At 50.1% G+C, this 14,843-nt stretch overlaps 1 protein-coding gene across 3 annotated transcripts in view; it reads left to right on the forward strand.

Moving 5' to 3' along the window:
- Positions 1 to 14,843, forward strand: part of LOC144497586 (choline transporter-like protein 5) — a 317,203-nt gene that overhangs the window by 230,717 nt on the left and 71,643 nt on the right. For all 3 annotated transcript variants that reach the window (XM_078219025.1, XM_078219026.1, XM_078219027.1), the window contains exons 5-8: positions 409 to 493; positions 2,283 to 2,411; positions 6,396 to 6,456; positions 12,128 to 12,251. In XM_078219025.1, the coding sequence (XP_078075151.1) occupies positions 409 to 493; positions 2,283 to 2,411; positions 6,396 to 6,456; positions 12,128 to 12,251 (399 nt within the window). The remainder of the gene's footprint in view (positions 1 to 408; positions 494 to 2,282; positions 2,412 to 6,395; positions 6,457 to 12,127; positions 12,252 to 14,843) is intronic.

Genomic DNA, 14,843 nt, shown 5'->3' on the forward strand with positions numbered 1-14,843 from the left:
GCCGGGGGGGCTGGAGAATCTCCCCCTGAATGTAATCGACATAAGAAGCAAAGCAGACAGGAAGAGAACAGGTTCAGGCAGCGAGTGGCTCCAATCTGGAACACGCTGCCTGGGAGGGGCATTGGCGGCAGATTCGATCAAAGCTTTCAATAGGGAATTAAATCATTATCTGAAAGGTTAGTGGATGCAGGGCTGGGGAGAGAAGGTGGACAGAGGGAACTGCTCATTCAGAGAGCGGGACGAATGGCCTCCTGTGCTGGAACAACTCTGGAATTCTAGACAATGATTGGATGATGGTGCAGCCTCAGTTTGAGCTTTTCCATTGTGTTAACATGGGGAAGAGATTCTTTTCCTTCCTTTAGAATCGGGTTAAACGGGGTTGCTAACATTGACCTCATTCCCTTTCAGGAACAAGACCATTTTGTTCTATTTCAATATCCTCAAGTGTGCCAGTCCTGCAGTCCTCATCAACCTGCAGTGCCCAACTAAACAGGTAAGTCAGAGCATCTGCAGCCTCAGACACTGCAGCACTCCCTCATACTGACCCTCTGACAGAGCAGCACTCCCTCAGTACTGACCCTCTGACAGAGCAGCACTCCCTCAGTACTGACCCTCTGACAGTGCAGCACTCCCTCAGTACTGACCCTCTGACAGAGCAGCACTCCCTCAGTACTGACCCTCTGACAGAGCAGCACTCCCTCAGCACTGACCCTCTGACAGTGCAGAACTCCCTCAGTGCTGACCCTCTGACAGAGCAGCACTCCCTCAGTACTGACCCTCTGACAGTGCGGCACTCCCTCAGTACTGACTCTCTGACAGTGCAGCACTCCCTCAGCACTGACCCTCTGACAGAGCAGCACTCCCTCTGTACTGACCCTCTGACAGTGCGGCACTCCCTCAGTACTGACTCTCTGACAGAGCAGCACTCCCTCAGTACTGACCCTCTGACAGTGCGGCACTCCCTCAGTACTGACTCTCTGACAGAGCAGCACTCCCTCAGTACTGACCCTCTGACAGTGCGGCACTCCCTCATACTGACCCTCTGACAGAGCAGCACTCCCTCAGTACTAACCCTCTGACAGTGCGGCACTCCCTCAGTACTGACTCTCTGACAGTGCAGCACTCCCTCAGTACTGACCCTCTGACAGTGCAGCACTCCCTCAGTACTGACCCTCTGACAGTGCGGCTCCCTCAGTACTGACCCTCTGACAGTGCGGACTCCCTCAGTACTGACCCTCTGACAGTGCGGCACTCCCTCAGTACTAACCCTCTGACAGTGCGGACTCCCTCAGTACTGACTCTCTGACAGTGCAGCACTCCCTCAGTACTGACCCTCTGACAGTGCGGACTCCCTCAGTACTGACCCTCTGACAGTGCAGCACTCCCTCAGTACTGACCCTCTGACAGTGCGGACTCCCTCAGTACTGACCCTCTGACAGTGCAGCACTCCCTCAGTACTGACCCTCTGACAGTGCGGACTCCCTCAGTACTGACCCTCTGACAATGCAGCACTCCCTCAGTACTGACCCTCTGACAGTGCGGCTCCCTCAGTACTGACCCTCTGACAGTGCGGCACTCCCTCAGTACTGACCCTCTGACAGTGCAGCACTCCCTCAGTACTGACTCTCTGACAGTGCAGCACTCCCTCAGTACTGACCCTCTGACAGTGCAGCACTCCCTCAGTACTGACCCTCTGACAGTGCGGCTCCCTCAGTACTGACCCTCTGACAGTGCGGACTCCCTCAGTACTGACCCTCTGACAGTGCGGCACTCCCTCAGTACTGACCCTCTGACAGTGCGGACTCCCTCAGTACTGACTCTCTGACAGTGCAGCACTCCCTCAGTACTGACCCTCTGACAGTGCGGACTCCCTCAGTACTGACCCTCTGACAGTGCAGCACTCCCTCAGTACTGACCCTCTGACAGTGCCGACTCCCTCAGTACTGACCCTCTGAACAATGCAGCACTCCCTCAGTACTGACCCTCTGACAGTGCGGCTCCCTCAGTACTGACCTCTGACAGTGCGCACTCCCTCAGCACTGACCTCTGACAGTGCAGCTCTCTGCGGAGAGGTGTGACATTTTACCTGTCATGCGATGGCCTTGCTTCTTGTGTCAAGGTTCCTCAGAAGTAGATATTTTGAGAGGTTGAACATTGTGCTTTTAGTTCGTTGGGTTCAAAGTTCCTCCTGGGAATCTTCAATCGAGTATCTTTTTGTACAGAAGTTGTGGTGAATTTACATTTCAAATTGAATGATTAATTTTTCCCTCTCTCTTTGTCAGGTCTGCGTTGGAAAATGTCCAAATCGCTTTGCCCGTTACATCGACATGAAGTCACTGTTCGGATGGAACAGAACCTACTGGGCCTATTACCGCCAGTTTTGCCAGCCTGGTGTCAATACCCCCCGAAAGGTGGGTGCAGTGAGTGAATTCACGCAGGGTAGAATCGCTCTGATGTTTCCAGCACAGAAACTTCGGCCCAGCTGCTCCGTGCTGGTGTTTCTGCTCCATACGAGCCTCCTCCCACCCCCGCTTCCTCTCACCCTACCAGCATCTCCTATTTCTCTCACCCTCATGTGTTTATCCAGCTTCCCCTTCAACGTATCCATACTATTCACCTCACCCACATTCTCTCCACTCCCCAAGGGAGCGAGTCCCACATTCTCCCCACTCCCTGTGGGAGCGAGTTCCACATTCTCCCCACCCCCTGTGGGAGCGAGTTCCACATTCTCCCCACTCCCTGTGGGAGCGAGTCCCACATTCTCCCCACTCCCTGTGGGAGCGAGTCCCACATTCTCCCCACTCCCCGTAGGAGCGAGTTCCACATTCTCCCCACTCCCTGTGGGAGTGAGTTCCACATTCTCCCCAATCCCTGTGGGAGTGAGTTCCACCTTCTCCCCACTCCCTGTGGGGGCGAGTCCCACATTCTCCCCACTCCCTGTGGGAGCAAGTCCCACATTCTCCCCACTCCCTGTGGGAGTGAGTTCCACCTTCTCCCCACACCCTGTGGGAGCGAGTCCCACATTCTCCCCACTCCCTGTGGGAGCGAGTCCCACATTCTCCCCACTCCCTGTGGGAGCAAGTCCCACATTCTCCCCGCTCCCTGTGGGAGCAAGTCCCACATTCTCCCCACTCCCTGTGGGAGCAAGTCCCACATTCTCCCCACTCCCTGTGGGAGTGAGTCCCACATTCTCCCCACTCCCTGTGGGAGCAAGTCCCACATTCTCCCCACTCCCTGTGGCAGCAAGTTCCACATTCTCCCCACTCCCTGTGGGAGCGAGTCCCACATTCTCCCCACTCCCTGTGGGAGCGAGTCCCACATTCTCCCCACTCCCTGTGGGAGTGAGTTCCACATTCTCCCCAATCCCTGTGGGAGTGAGTTCCACCTTCTCCCCACTCCCTGTGGGGGTGAGTCCCACAGTCTCCCCACTCCCTGTGGGAGCGAGTCCCACATTCTCCCCACTCCCTGTGGGAGCGAGTCCCACATTCTCCCCACTCCCTGTGGGAGTGAGTTCCACATTCTCCCCAATCCCTGTGGGAGTGAGTTCCACCTTCTCCCCACTCCCTGTGGGGGCGAGTCCCACATTCTCCCCACTCCCTGTGGGAGCGAGTCCCACATTCTCCCCACTCCCTGTGGGAGTGAGTTCCACATTCTCCCCAATCCCTGTGGGAGTGAGTTCCACCTTCTCCCCACTCCCTGTGGGGGCGAGTCCCACATTCTCCCCACTCCCTGTGGGGGCGAGTCCCACATTCTCCCCACTCCCTGTGGCAGTGAGTTCCACATTCTCCCCACTCCCTGTGGCAGCGAGTCCCACATTCTCCCCACTCCCTGTGGGAGCGAGTCCCACATTCTCCCCACTCCCTGTGGGAGCGAGTCCCACATTCTCCCCACTCCCTGTGGGAGCGAGTCCCACATTCTCCCCACTCCCTGTGGGAGTGAGTCCCACATTCTCCCCACTCCCTGTGGGAGTGAGTTCCACCTTCTCCCCACTCCCTGTGGGGGCGAGTCCCACATTCTCCCCACTCCCTGTGGGAGCAAGTCCCACATTCTCCCCACTCCCTGTGGGAGTGAGTTCCACCTTCTCCCCACACCCTGTGGGAGCGAGTCCCACATTCTCCCCACTCCCTGTGGGAGCGAGTCCCACATTCTCCCCACTCCCTGTGGGAGCGAGTCCCACATTCTCCCCACTCCCTGTGGGAGCGAGTCCCACATTCTCCCCACTCCCTGTGGGAGCAAGTCCCACATTCTCCCCACTCCCTGTGGGAGCAAGTCCCACATTCTCCCCACTCCCTGTGGGAGTGAGTCCCACATTCTCCCCACTCCCTGTGGGAGCAAGTCCCACATTCTCCCCACTCCCTGTGGCAGCGAGTTCCACATTCTCCCCACTCCGTGTGGGAGCGAGTCCCACATTCTCCCCACTCCCTGTGGCAGTGAGTTCCACATTCTCCCCACTCCCCGTGGGAGTGAGTTCCACATTCTCCCCACTCCCCGTGGGAGCAAGTTCCACATTCTCCGCATTCCCTGTGGGAGTGAGTTCCCCATTCTCCCCACTCTTTGGGTAAAGACATTTCTCCTGAATTCCCGATGGGATTGATTCGTGGCCGTTTTATATTTTTATAGAGTTTGAGCATTCTCCACAATTGGAAATATCTTTCTATTCACACCCTATAAATCTGCTTTCGAAACACTGTCCCAGCTCAACCCCGCAGATCACTCTTTCCAGGTGAAAGAATCCCAGTCTGCTCAATCTTTCCCAATAGTCACAATCTCTCAGTCCTGACATTATCCTTGTCGATTTTTCTGTCACCTTTGATACGGTCTCTCTCTGATTTCAGAAAGATGGAGGCCCCAACTGTCTTTGGTGCTTAACAGCCGAAGCAATTCTTCCAAGTGTAATGTGTTTTCTGAAGTATGGTTGGGCAATGTGACAATTGAAGGATTTGCTGTAATATTAGTGGATGGGGCGATGTTGTCTCTCTCGTCTCTGTGAACAGTGCTGTCCTCTGAACTGAGTCATCTGCTATCAGCATTGTGCTCGACATTGCGTGCTCGACATTGCGTGCTCGACATTGCGTGCTCGACATTGCGTGTTCGACATTGCATGCTTGACATTGCGTGTTGGACATTGCGTGCTCGACATTGCGTGCTCGACATTGCGTGTTCGACATTGCATGCTTGACATTGCGTGTTGGACATTGCGTGCTCGACATTGCGTGCTCGACATTGCGTGTTCGACATTGCATGCTTGACATTGCGTGTTGGACATTGCGTGTTGGACATTGCGTGTTGGACATTGCGTGTTGGACATTGCGTGTTGGACATTGCGTGTTAGGCATTGTGGGCCCGATTTTACCTGCGCGTTGCACCCATTTTCGGGCGTGAAAACTTGTTAAAGTCAGGCGTGAGGCGAGTAGCGGGGTCCGCACCTGCAAATGCATTTATATGCATTTAAATTGACTTAATGGGCTGCGCCCAACCTTAGCGGCACTTCCCCCTTTACCACCGCGTTCGCCCACCCAGATTCAGCGCGAAACAGACATGCTCCACAAGAATCCGATTTGAGCGCTCCATCCGTGGGGGTTAGTGAGGTGGTAAGTGCCTAGCGTGCGACGGCTCTCTGCTTGAGATTGGTGAGGTGAAAGGGGGGTCCGCTGCCACTCTGCCTGAGATCAGTGAGGGAGAAGGGGATGAGGTAGCCTCGATCGATCTGAGTGGCAGGGGGTGGGGGGATAAGGGGGTCAGTAATGTAGTGGGGGTGAGGCAATGTCTGTTGGGGCCTGGGAGGGATGTGGCAGGGGAGCCGCATTCGATTATTTTTTGTGCGCATGCGCAGTTGAAGACACCGATCGGAGCTGCAGGATTTCGGGCACGTTAAGCCCCGCCCACAGGCTTGTGCAGCGAGATTCGGAATGGCTGATATTTTTGCAGACAGAGTGCGTATGGGGGCGCCTGAGAACGGGTCTAAACTGTTGGATCTGAAACACTCGCAGTTTCAAGTCCGCCCAGCACTTAGAATCAAAATGGTAAAATAGGGCACTGTGTGTTTGACATTGCGTGTTCGACATTGCATGTTCGACATTGCGTGTTAGACATTGCGTGTTAGACATTGCGTGTTAGACATTGCGTGTTAGGCATTCCGTGTTAGGCATTCCGTGTTAGGCATTCCGTGTTCGGTATTCCGTGTTCGGTATTCCGTGTTCGACATTGCGTGTTCGACATTGCGTGTTCGACATTGCGTGTTGGACATTGCGTGTTGGACATTGCGTGCTGGACATTGCGTGCTGGACATTGCGTGCTGGACATTGCGTGCTGGACATTGCGTGCTGGACATTGCGTGCTAGACATTGCGTGTTAGACACTGTGTTAACTATATTATGTTGTCCTCTACATTTTAGTCTGCTGCCCAAGTGATGCGGGATGAAGACTGTCCATCAATGATTGTTCCCAGCCGGCCGTGTATGTATGAACTCTTCTTTCGATACAGTACCTCCCGGGCTTGGGCCCTACTATCTAAGGGGAGGATCCACAATCCGCACTGCTGGACAGGGGGGCCAAGCTCACAGGGGGCATAGGTCAGAGGTCGAATGTTATAGGACTGCCTCCTGCCCATGATTCCTGGGATTTCAGTTCATGCCCGCTGGGAGTAGGAAATTGTGATATCATTCACTGCCAAGTGAAGCTAAAGTTTACAGCTGGGCAGCATTGCGAGAAATCCATTCGCTTTGGCAACTTTAACAACGAAAAGAACAAAAGGAAAACAGCTGAATGGAATCATCATGTTTGAGATGTAGGTTTGTAATAAAGGTCATTGAGTGTATTGAAGGCAGAGATTGGTAAGGGGTCAAAGGTTATGGGGAAAAGGTGGGAGAATGGGGCTGAGAAACATATCAGCCATGATAGAATGGCGGAGCAGATGCAATGGGCCGAATGGCCTAACGCTTCTCCTATATCTTATGGTCTAAAAGAAAGGTAACCTGTAGAAATGTAGGTAAAGAAAGGTGATCTGTAGCCTAAGAAAGCCGAATGGACATCTTTGAATAGCCTTCAGCCTCAAGCGAAAAAAAGCAGTTGCCTGAACGAAGCATTTTGATAACATCAGATTGTCTCAAAGTGATTCACAATCCACTTTAACGTGTGGCTGCTGACAGAATGTGGAAATATTGCAGCACCCAATCAGCACAAAGCAAGATCCAGCAAAATAAACCAGCGATAATCGAATTCGGTAACATTGGTGCAGGAATAGGAATTGACCGGGACATGGGGGAAACCTCCTGATAGTGCATTGGGATTGAATATAAGAACATAAGAATTAGGAGCAGGAGTCGGCCATCTGGCCCCTCGAGCCTGCCCCGCCATTCAATAAGATCATGGCTGATCTTTTTGTGGACTCAGCTCCACTTACCCACCCGCTCACCATAACCCTTAATTCCTTTACTGTTCAAAAATTTATCTACCCTTGCCTTAAAAACATTCAATGAGGTAGCCTCAACTGCTTCATTGGGCAGGGAATTCCATAGATTCACAACCCTTTCCGTGAAGAAGTTCCTCTTCAACTCAATCCTAAATCTGCTTCCCCTTATTTTGAGGCTATGCCCCCTAGTTCTAGTTTCACCCACCAGTGGAAATAACTTCCCTGCTTCTATCTTATCTATTCCCTTCATAATCTTATATATTTCTATAAGATCTCCCCTCATTCTTCTGAATTCCAATGAGTATAGCCCAAGTCTACTCAGTCTCTCCTCATAAGCCAACCCTCTCAACTCCGGAATTAACCCAGTGAATCTCCTCTGCACCCCCTCCAGTGCCAGTATATCCTTTCTCAAGTAAGGAGACCAAAACTGTACACAGTACTCCAGGTGTGGCCTCACCAGCACCTTATACAGCTGCAACATAATCTCGCTGTTTTTAAACTCCATCCCTCTAGCAATGAAGGACAAAATCCCATTTGCCTTCTTAATTACCTGCTGCACCTGCAAACCAACTCCTTGAGATTCCTGCACAAGGACACCCAGGTCCCTCTGCACAGCAGCATGCTGCAATTTTTTACCATTTAAATAATAGTCCATTTTGCTGTTGTTCCTACCAAAATGGATGACCTCACATTTACCAACATTGTACTCCATCTGCCAGACCCTCGCCCACTCACTTAGACTGTCTATATCCCTTTGCAGACTTTCAGCGTCCTCTGCACACTTTGCTCTGCCACCATCTTAGTGTCATCTGTGAATTTTGACACACTACACTTGGTCCCCAACTCCAAATCATCTATGTAAATCGTAAACAATTGCGACCCCACTAGTCACTGATCGCCAACCAGAAAAACACCTATTTACCCCCACTCTTTGCTTTCTGTTAGTTAACCAATCCTCTATCCATGCTAATACATTACCCATAACACTGTGCACCTTTATCTTATGTAGCAGTCTTTGGTGCGGCACCTTGTCAAGTGCCTTCTGGAAATCCAGATACACCACATCCACAGGTTTCCCATTGTCCACTGCACACATAATGTTCTCAAAGAATTCCACCAAATTAGTCAAACATGACCTTCCCTTCATGAACCCATACTGCGTCTGACCAATGGGACAATTTATATCCAGATGTCTCGCTATTTCTTCCTTGATGATAGATTCAAGCATTTTCCCTGCTACAGAAGTTAAGCTAACCGGCCTATAGTTACCTGCCTTTTGTCTACCTTTTTTAAACAGTGACGTCACATTTGCTGTTTTCCAATCTGCGGGAACCACCCCAGAGTCCAGCGAATTTTGGTAAATTACCACTAGTGCATTTGCTATTTCTCCCGCCATCTCTTTTAGTGCCCTGGGATGCAACTGACTGAGAACATGGAGCCTTAGTTTAACGTCTTGTCCAGAAGCCAGCACCTTTGACAGTGCAGCACTCCACCAGTACTGACCCTCTGACAGTGTGGGACTCCCTCAGTACTGACCCTCTGACAGTGCGGCACTCCCTCAGTACTGACCCTCTGACAGTGCGGCACTCCCTCAGTACTGACCCTCTGACAGTGTGGCACTCCCTCAGTACTGACCCTCTGACAGTGCGGCACTCCCTCAGTATTGACCCTCTGACAGTGCGGCACTCCCTCAGTACTGACCCTCTGACAGTGCGGCACTCCCTCAGTACTGACCCTCTGACAGTGCGGCACTCCCTCAGTACTGACCCTCTGACAGTGCGGCACTTCCTCAGTACTGACCTTCTGACAGTGCAGCACTCCCTCAGCACTGACCCTCTGACAGTGCGGGCACTTCCTCAGTACTGACCTTCTGACAGTGCAGCACTCCCTCAGCACTGACCCTCTGACAGTGCAGCACTCCCTCAGCACTGACCCTCTGACAGTGCGGCACTCCCTCAGTGCTGACCTTCTGACAGTGTGGCACACCCTGTGTGTAAACTGAGTGCTGTTTTTCCAACATTACAACATTGAAGTACTTTATGAAGTACTTCAATGTACAGCAATTGGAGACAGGATCTACAGTCATTTAGAGAGATAAAGACTGATTCGGGACAGTCAGCATGGCTTTGTGAGTGAACAATCATGTTTCACGAATTTGATTGAGTTTTTTGAAGGGGTAACCAAGAAGTTAGAACCAGTGCCATTGATGTTGTCTACATGGACTTTAACAAAGCCTTTGGCAAGGTACCACTTGGTAGGTTGTTGCATAAGGTTAAATCTCACGGGATCCAAGATGAGGTAGCCAAATGGATACAAAATTGGCTTGATGACAGAAGCCAGAGGGTGGTTGCAGAGAGTTGTTTTTCAAACTGGAGGCCTGTGACCAGCGGTGTGCCTCAGGTATCAGTGCTGGGTCCACTGTTATTTGTCATTTATATTGATGATTTGGATGAGAATATAGGAGGCATGGTTAGTAAGTTTGCAGAAGACACCAAGATTGGTGGCATGGTGGACAGTGAGGAAGGTTATCTCGGATTGCAACGGGATCTTGATCAATTGGGCCAGTGGGCTGACAAATGGCAGATGGAGTTCAATTTAGACAAATGCGAGGTGTTACATTTTGATAAGGCCAAGAGGGGAGCTGGGTTGGGAGGGAGTGTTTGAACAAAGAACAAAGAACAGTACACACAGGAACAGGCCCTTCGGCCCACCAAGTCTGTGCTGACACAGATGTCTAATATTTTCTTGCCTCTACATGGTCCATATCCCTCTATTCGCTGCCTATTCCTGTCTCTATCCAGATGCCTCTTGAACGCTGTTATAGAATCTGCTTCCACCACCTCCTCCGGCAGCGCGTTCCAGGCATTCACCACCCTCTGTGTGAAAAACTTGCCCCTTACATCTCTTTTAAACTTTCCCCCTCTCACTCTCAACCTCTGCCTCCAAGTAATTGACCCTTCGACCCTGGGAAAAAGACTCTGACTATCCACTCTATCCAAGCCTGTCATAATCTTGTAAACCTCTATCAGGTCCCCCCTCATCCTCCGACGCTCCAATGAAAACAATCCAAGTTTGTTCAACCTTTCTTCATAGTCCATATCCTCCAAACCAGGCAACATCCTGGTAAATCTCTTCTGCACCCTTTCCAATGCATCAACATCCTTCCGGTAGTGTGGCGACCAGAATTGTACACAATACTCCAAATGCAGCCTAACCAAAGTCTTATACAGCTGCAACATGATTTTCCAATTCCTAAACTCAATGCCCTGACTAATGAAGGCCAACATGCCTTCTTGACCACCTTGTCCACCTGAATTGCCACCTTCAGGGAACTGTGAATCCGCACGCCTAGATCCCTCTGTATGCTAATATTTCTAAGCACTCTACCATTTACTGTATACTCTCCTTCTGTGATAGACCTTCCAAATCACACCACCTCACATTTGTTCAGGTTAAATTCCATCTGCCATCTTTCGGCCCAGGTCTCCAGCCGATTTATATCCTGCTGTATCCTCTGATAATCCTCCTCACTATCCGCTACTCCCCCAATTTCTGTATCATCTGCAAATTTACTAATTAGACCACCTACATTTTCCTCCAAATTATTTATATATATTACAAACAACAGAGGCCCCAGCACTGATCCTTGTGGAACACCGCTTGTCACAGACCTCCAGTGAGAAAAGTATCCTTCCACTGCTACTCTCTGCTTTCTATGCCCAAGCCAGTTTTGTATCCATCTTACCAGCTCACCTCGGATCCCATATGACTTCACCTTCTGTATCAGCCTGCCATGAGGAATCTTATTGAAGGCTTTACTAAAGTCCATGTCTACAACACCCACTGCCCTGGCCTGGTCAATTTTTCTTGTCACTTCCTCAAAGAACTCAATCAAGTTTGTGAGACACGACCTCCCCTTCATAAAACCATGCTGCCCATCGCTAACAAGCCTATTCTCTTCCAGATGTGAGTACATCCTGTCCCTAAGAATCTTCTCTAATAATTTCCCCACTACACACATGCACACACACATGCATGCGCGCACACACACACACACGCATGTGCACACATACACAAACATGCACACACGTACACATGTGCACACAAACACACATTGTGATGATTTAATCGAATACACATAGAAACAATGTTTCCACAGCAAGGATTGATAAATAGAAAATTGTCACGAATAATATCCAATCGAGAATTCAGGAGAAATCTATTAACCTAGAAAATGGGGAGAATGTGGGACCCACTCCCACAGGGAGTGGGGAGAATGTGGGACTCACTCCCACAGAGAGTGGGGAGAATGTGGGACTCACTCCCACAGGGAGTGGGGAGAATGTGGAACTCGTTCCCATAGGGAGTGGGGAGAATGTGGGACTTGCTCCCACAGGGAGTGGGGAGAATGTGGGACTCGCTCCCACAGGGAGTGTTTGAGGTGAATACTATTGATACATTTCTGGGGGAAGAAGGAAAAACAGATGAGGGAGAAAGGAATAGAAGGAGTGGGTGAGAGGAAGAGGGGTGGGTGAGAGGAGTCCCCTAAACTCCAGCATGGCCCATTTGGGCCGAAGGTGCTGTTTTGTGCTGTAATTGGGTTGAGTGGGGGGGTTGGAGGTATTTGCTGTGAGTTTGTTGCTGTGTTTGTCACTGGAGTGCGTGGCAGGATTTCTCTTCTCCCCCCACTGATCCTCCTCTTCCTTTTCCTCCCAGTTCTTCGACGTTGCTTCCCCGACTTCACCACCAAAAACGGGATTCTGACGGTGGCCAACAGGACCACTTTCAAAGACGGCCTGGGTAAAACCCGCAACGTCACTGACCTACGAGACGCAGCCAAGTAAGTTGCCACTCACTCTGATCCGCGTTACAGACTCGCTTTCGGCTCCTTAGAGCAGAGAAGGTTCAGAGGAGATTTAATCGAGGCGTTCAAATCAACAAAAGGTTTTGTCAACTAAATCAGGAGAAAGTGTTTGCAGTGACAGGAGGGTGGGTAACCAGAGGGACACAGATTGAAGAGAATCGGGAAAAGAACCAGAGGGGGAGATGAGGGGAGTTTATTTGACACAGTGAGTTGTTGTGATCTGGAATGTGCTGCCTGAAAGGGCGACGGAAACAGATTCAATCATAACTTTCAAAAGGGAATTGGAGAGATAATTGATGGGGAAAAGATTTGCAGAGATACAGGGAAGGAGCCGGGGATTGGGACTAATTGGAGAGCTCATTAATAGAGACAGCACAATCAGAATGGGCTGAATGGCCTCCCGCTGTGCTATAAAATTCCCTGATTTTCTGATATGCTGTGTGAGATTCTCAGACAGAGATTGTTAATTGTCCTGAGCTGAGAACAGTGTAAGATGACAGTATGAGAATGAAAAGCTGGTTCTCCGGTCAATCCAATTGCTTCACTCTTGTCCCAGTCTGGGCAGATACCTGACTCTAATCCACACAAACGTGGTTAACAATAACTGACCTCTGATATGGGTCATCATTCTGCTGCATCAAAACTGATTGGAACAAAAGTTCCCCCAAAAACGTTCCAATGGGTGACTGGGAATGTCAACACCCCAGGAATGAATTAACATGAAGTGTGGTGGGAAAGTGCAAATGATGGACCATCTGCTACTGCTGCCACCCCCTGCCTCAATCCTGTAATCTCATTAACCCTGCCAAAGGCAATAACACAACAAAGGCATGTGCAGCACGGGGAGAATGTGAAGATCAGGCAGGGCAATGAATCTTCACATTGCAACAATCTAAACACTCATCACCCTTTGAGTAATACCCTTTCTCCTGAAACCTGATCTAACTTTGCTTTGATATCCGTTTTAGATTTACTCTGATGCACATTCTTGATTAATTCTGACTTGTGTTCTAGAATGACTCGAATATTTTAGCTTATTCTAATGCGAGTTCAATTTACTCTGATTCACATCCTCAACCTGCTCAGAAACATGTTCTAGATTTTCTCTGAAGCCTCTGCCAAATTTACCCTGAAGCCAGTTCTAGAATTACTTAGTTTCACATTCTAGATGTACTCCAACTCTATTCTAGAATCATTTTATTCTGCTTTTCAGATTCACTGTGATCCCTGTTCTACATTCACTCTGATATATGTTCCAGAATCATTGTATTGCATGTTTTAGATTTATTCTGATATCTGTTCTGTGATTATTCTGTTACCTGTTCTAGTCTTGCTGTGATGTCTGTTCGAGGTTTACTCTTCACTGATGTCCAATTCTATCCTCTGTTTTAGCCTTACTGCTTTGCTTCCTCTATTCTAAATAACATTTTATCATTTCTCCCCCTCTAACTCCCTTCTCCCTTTCTGTAATTTTCACTCACAGTTCATGCCCTTTACACTTACACATTATAGAATCGTAGAAACCCTACAGTGCAGAAAGAGGCCACTCGGCCCATCGAGTCTGCACCAACAACAATCCCATCCCAGGCCCTATTCCCACAACCCCACACATTTACCCCGCTAATCCTTCTAACCTACTTATCCCGGGACACTAAGGGGCACTTTAGCATGGTCAATCCAACTAACCTGCACATCTTTGGACTGTGGGAGGAAACTGGAGCACCCGGAGGAAACCCACGCAGACACAGGGAAAACGTGCAAACTCCACACAGGCAGTGACTCAAGCCGGGAATCAAACCTGGATCCCTGGAGTTGTGAGGCAGCAATGCTAAACACTGTGCCACCGTGTCGCCCCCGATGAACTCACCAACATATGGAATAGGAGCAGGAGTGGGCCATTTGGCCCCTCAAGCCTGTTCTATAATTCAAAGGATCATGGCTGATCAGTTTGTGTTTGGAATTCTGCATTCCCATCTACCCATGAGAACCTTTCATTCCCTCACTTAACAAGAATCTGTCTACCTCCACCTTAAAAATATTCAGTGACCCCCACCTCCACTGCTTTCTGAGGTAGAGAATGCCAGAATGGCACAAACCTCAGAGAGAAAAGATGTTTTCTCAGCTCTGTCTGATAAGTGAGGCCTGATTATAAAACCGTGCCCCAAGAGGAAACTTCCTCTCCACATTCACCTTGTCAATAACATTCAGGATCTCAGATACTTCAATCAAGTCACTCCTCACTCTTCCAAACCCCAGTGGAAACAAGCCCAGTCTGTCCAACCTTTCCTCATAAGACAACCCCCTCATTCCAGGTATCAATCTAGTAAACCTCTGAGGCAGCACGGGTGACACGGTGATTAGCACTGCTGCCTCACAGCGCCAGGAACCCGGATTCGATTCCCAGTTTGGGTCACTGTCAGTGCGGAGTCTGCACATTCCCCCCGTGCCTGCGTGGGTTTCCTCTGGGTGCTCCGATTTTCTCCCATAGTCCAAAAGACGTGTTGGTTAGGGGTGCATTGACCATGCTACATTCTCCCTCAGTGTACCCAAACAGGCGCCGGAGTGTGG

The sequence above is a fragment of the Mustelus asterias genome, chromosome 8 (assembly GCF_964213995.1).
Source record: "Mustelus asterias chromosome 8, sMusAst1.hap1.1, whole genome shotgun sequence".
Lineage (NCBI taxonomy): Eukaryota > Metazoa > Chordata > Chondrichthyes > Carcharhiniformes > Triakidae > Mustelus > Mustelus asterias.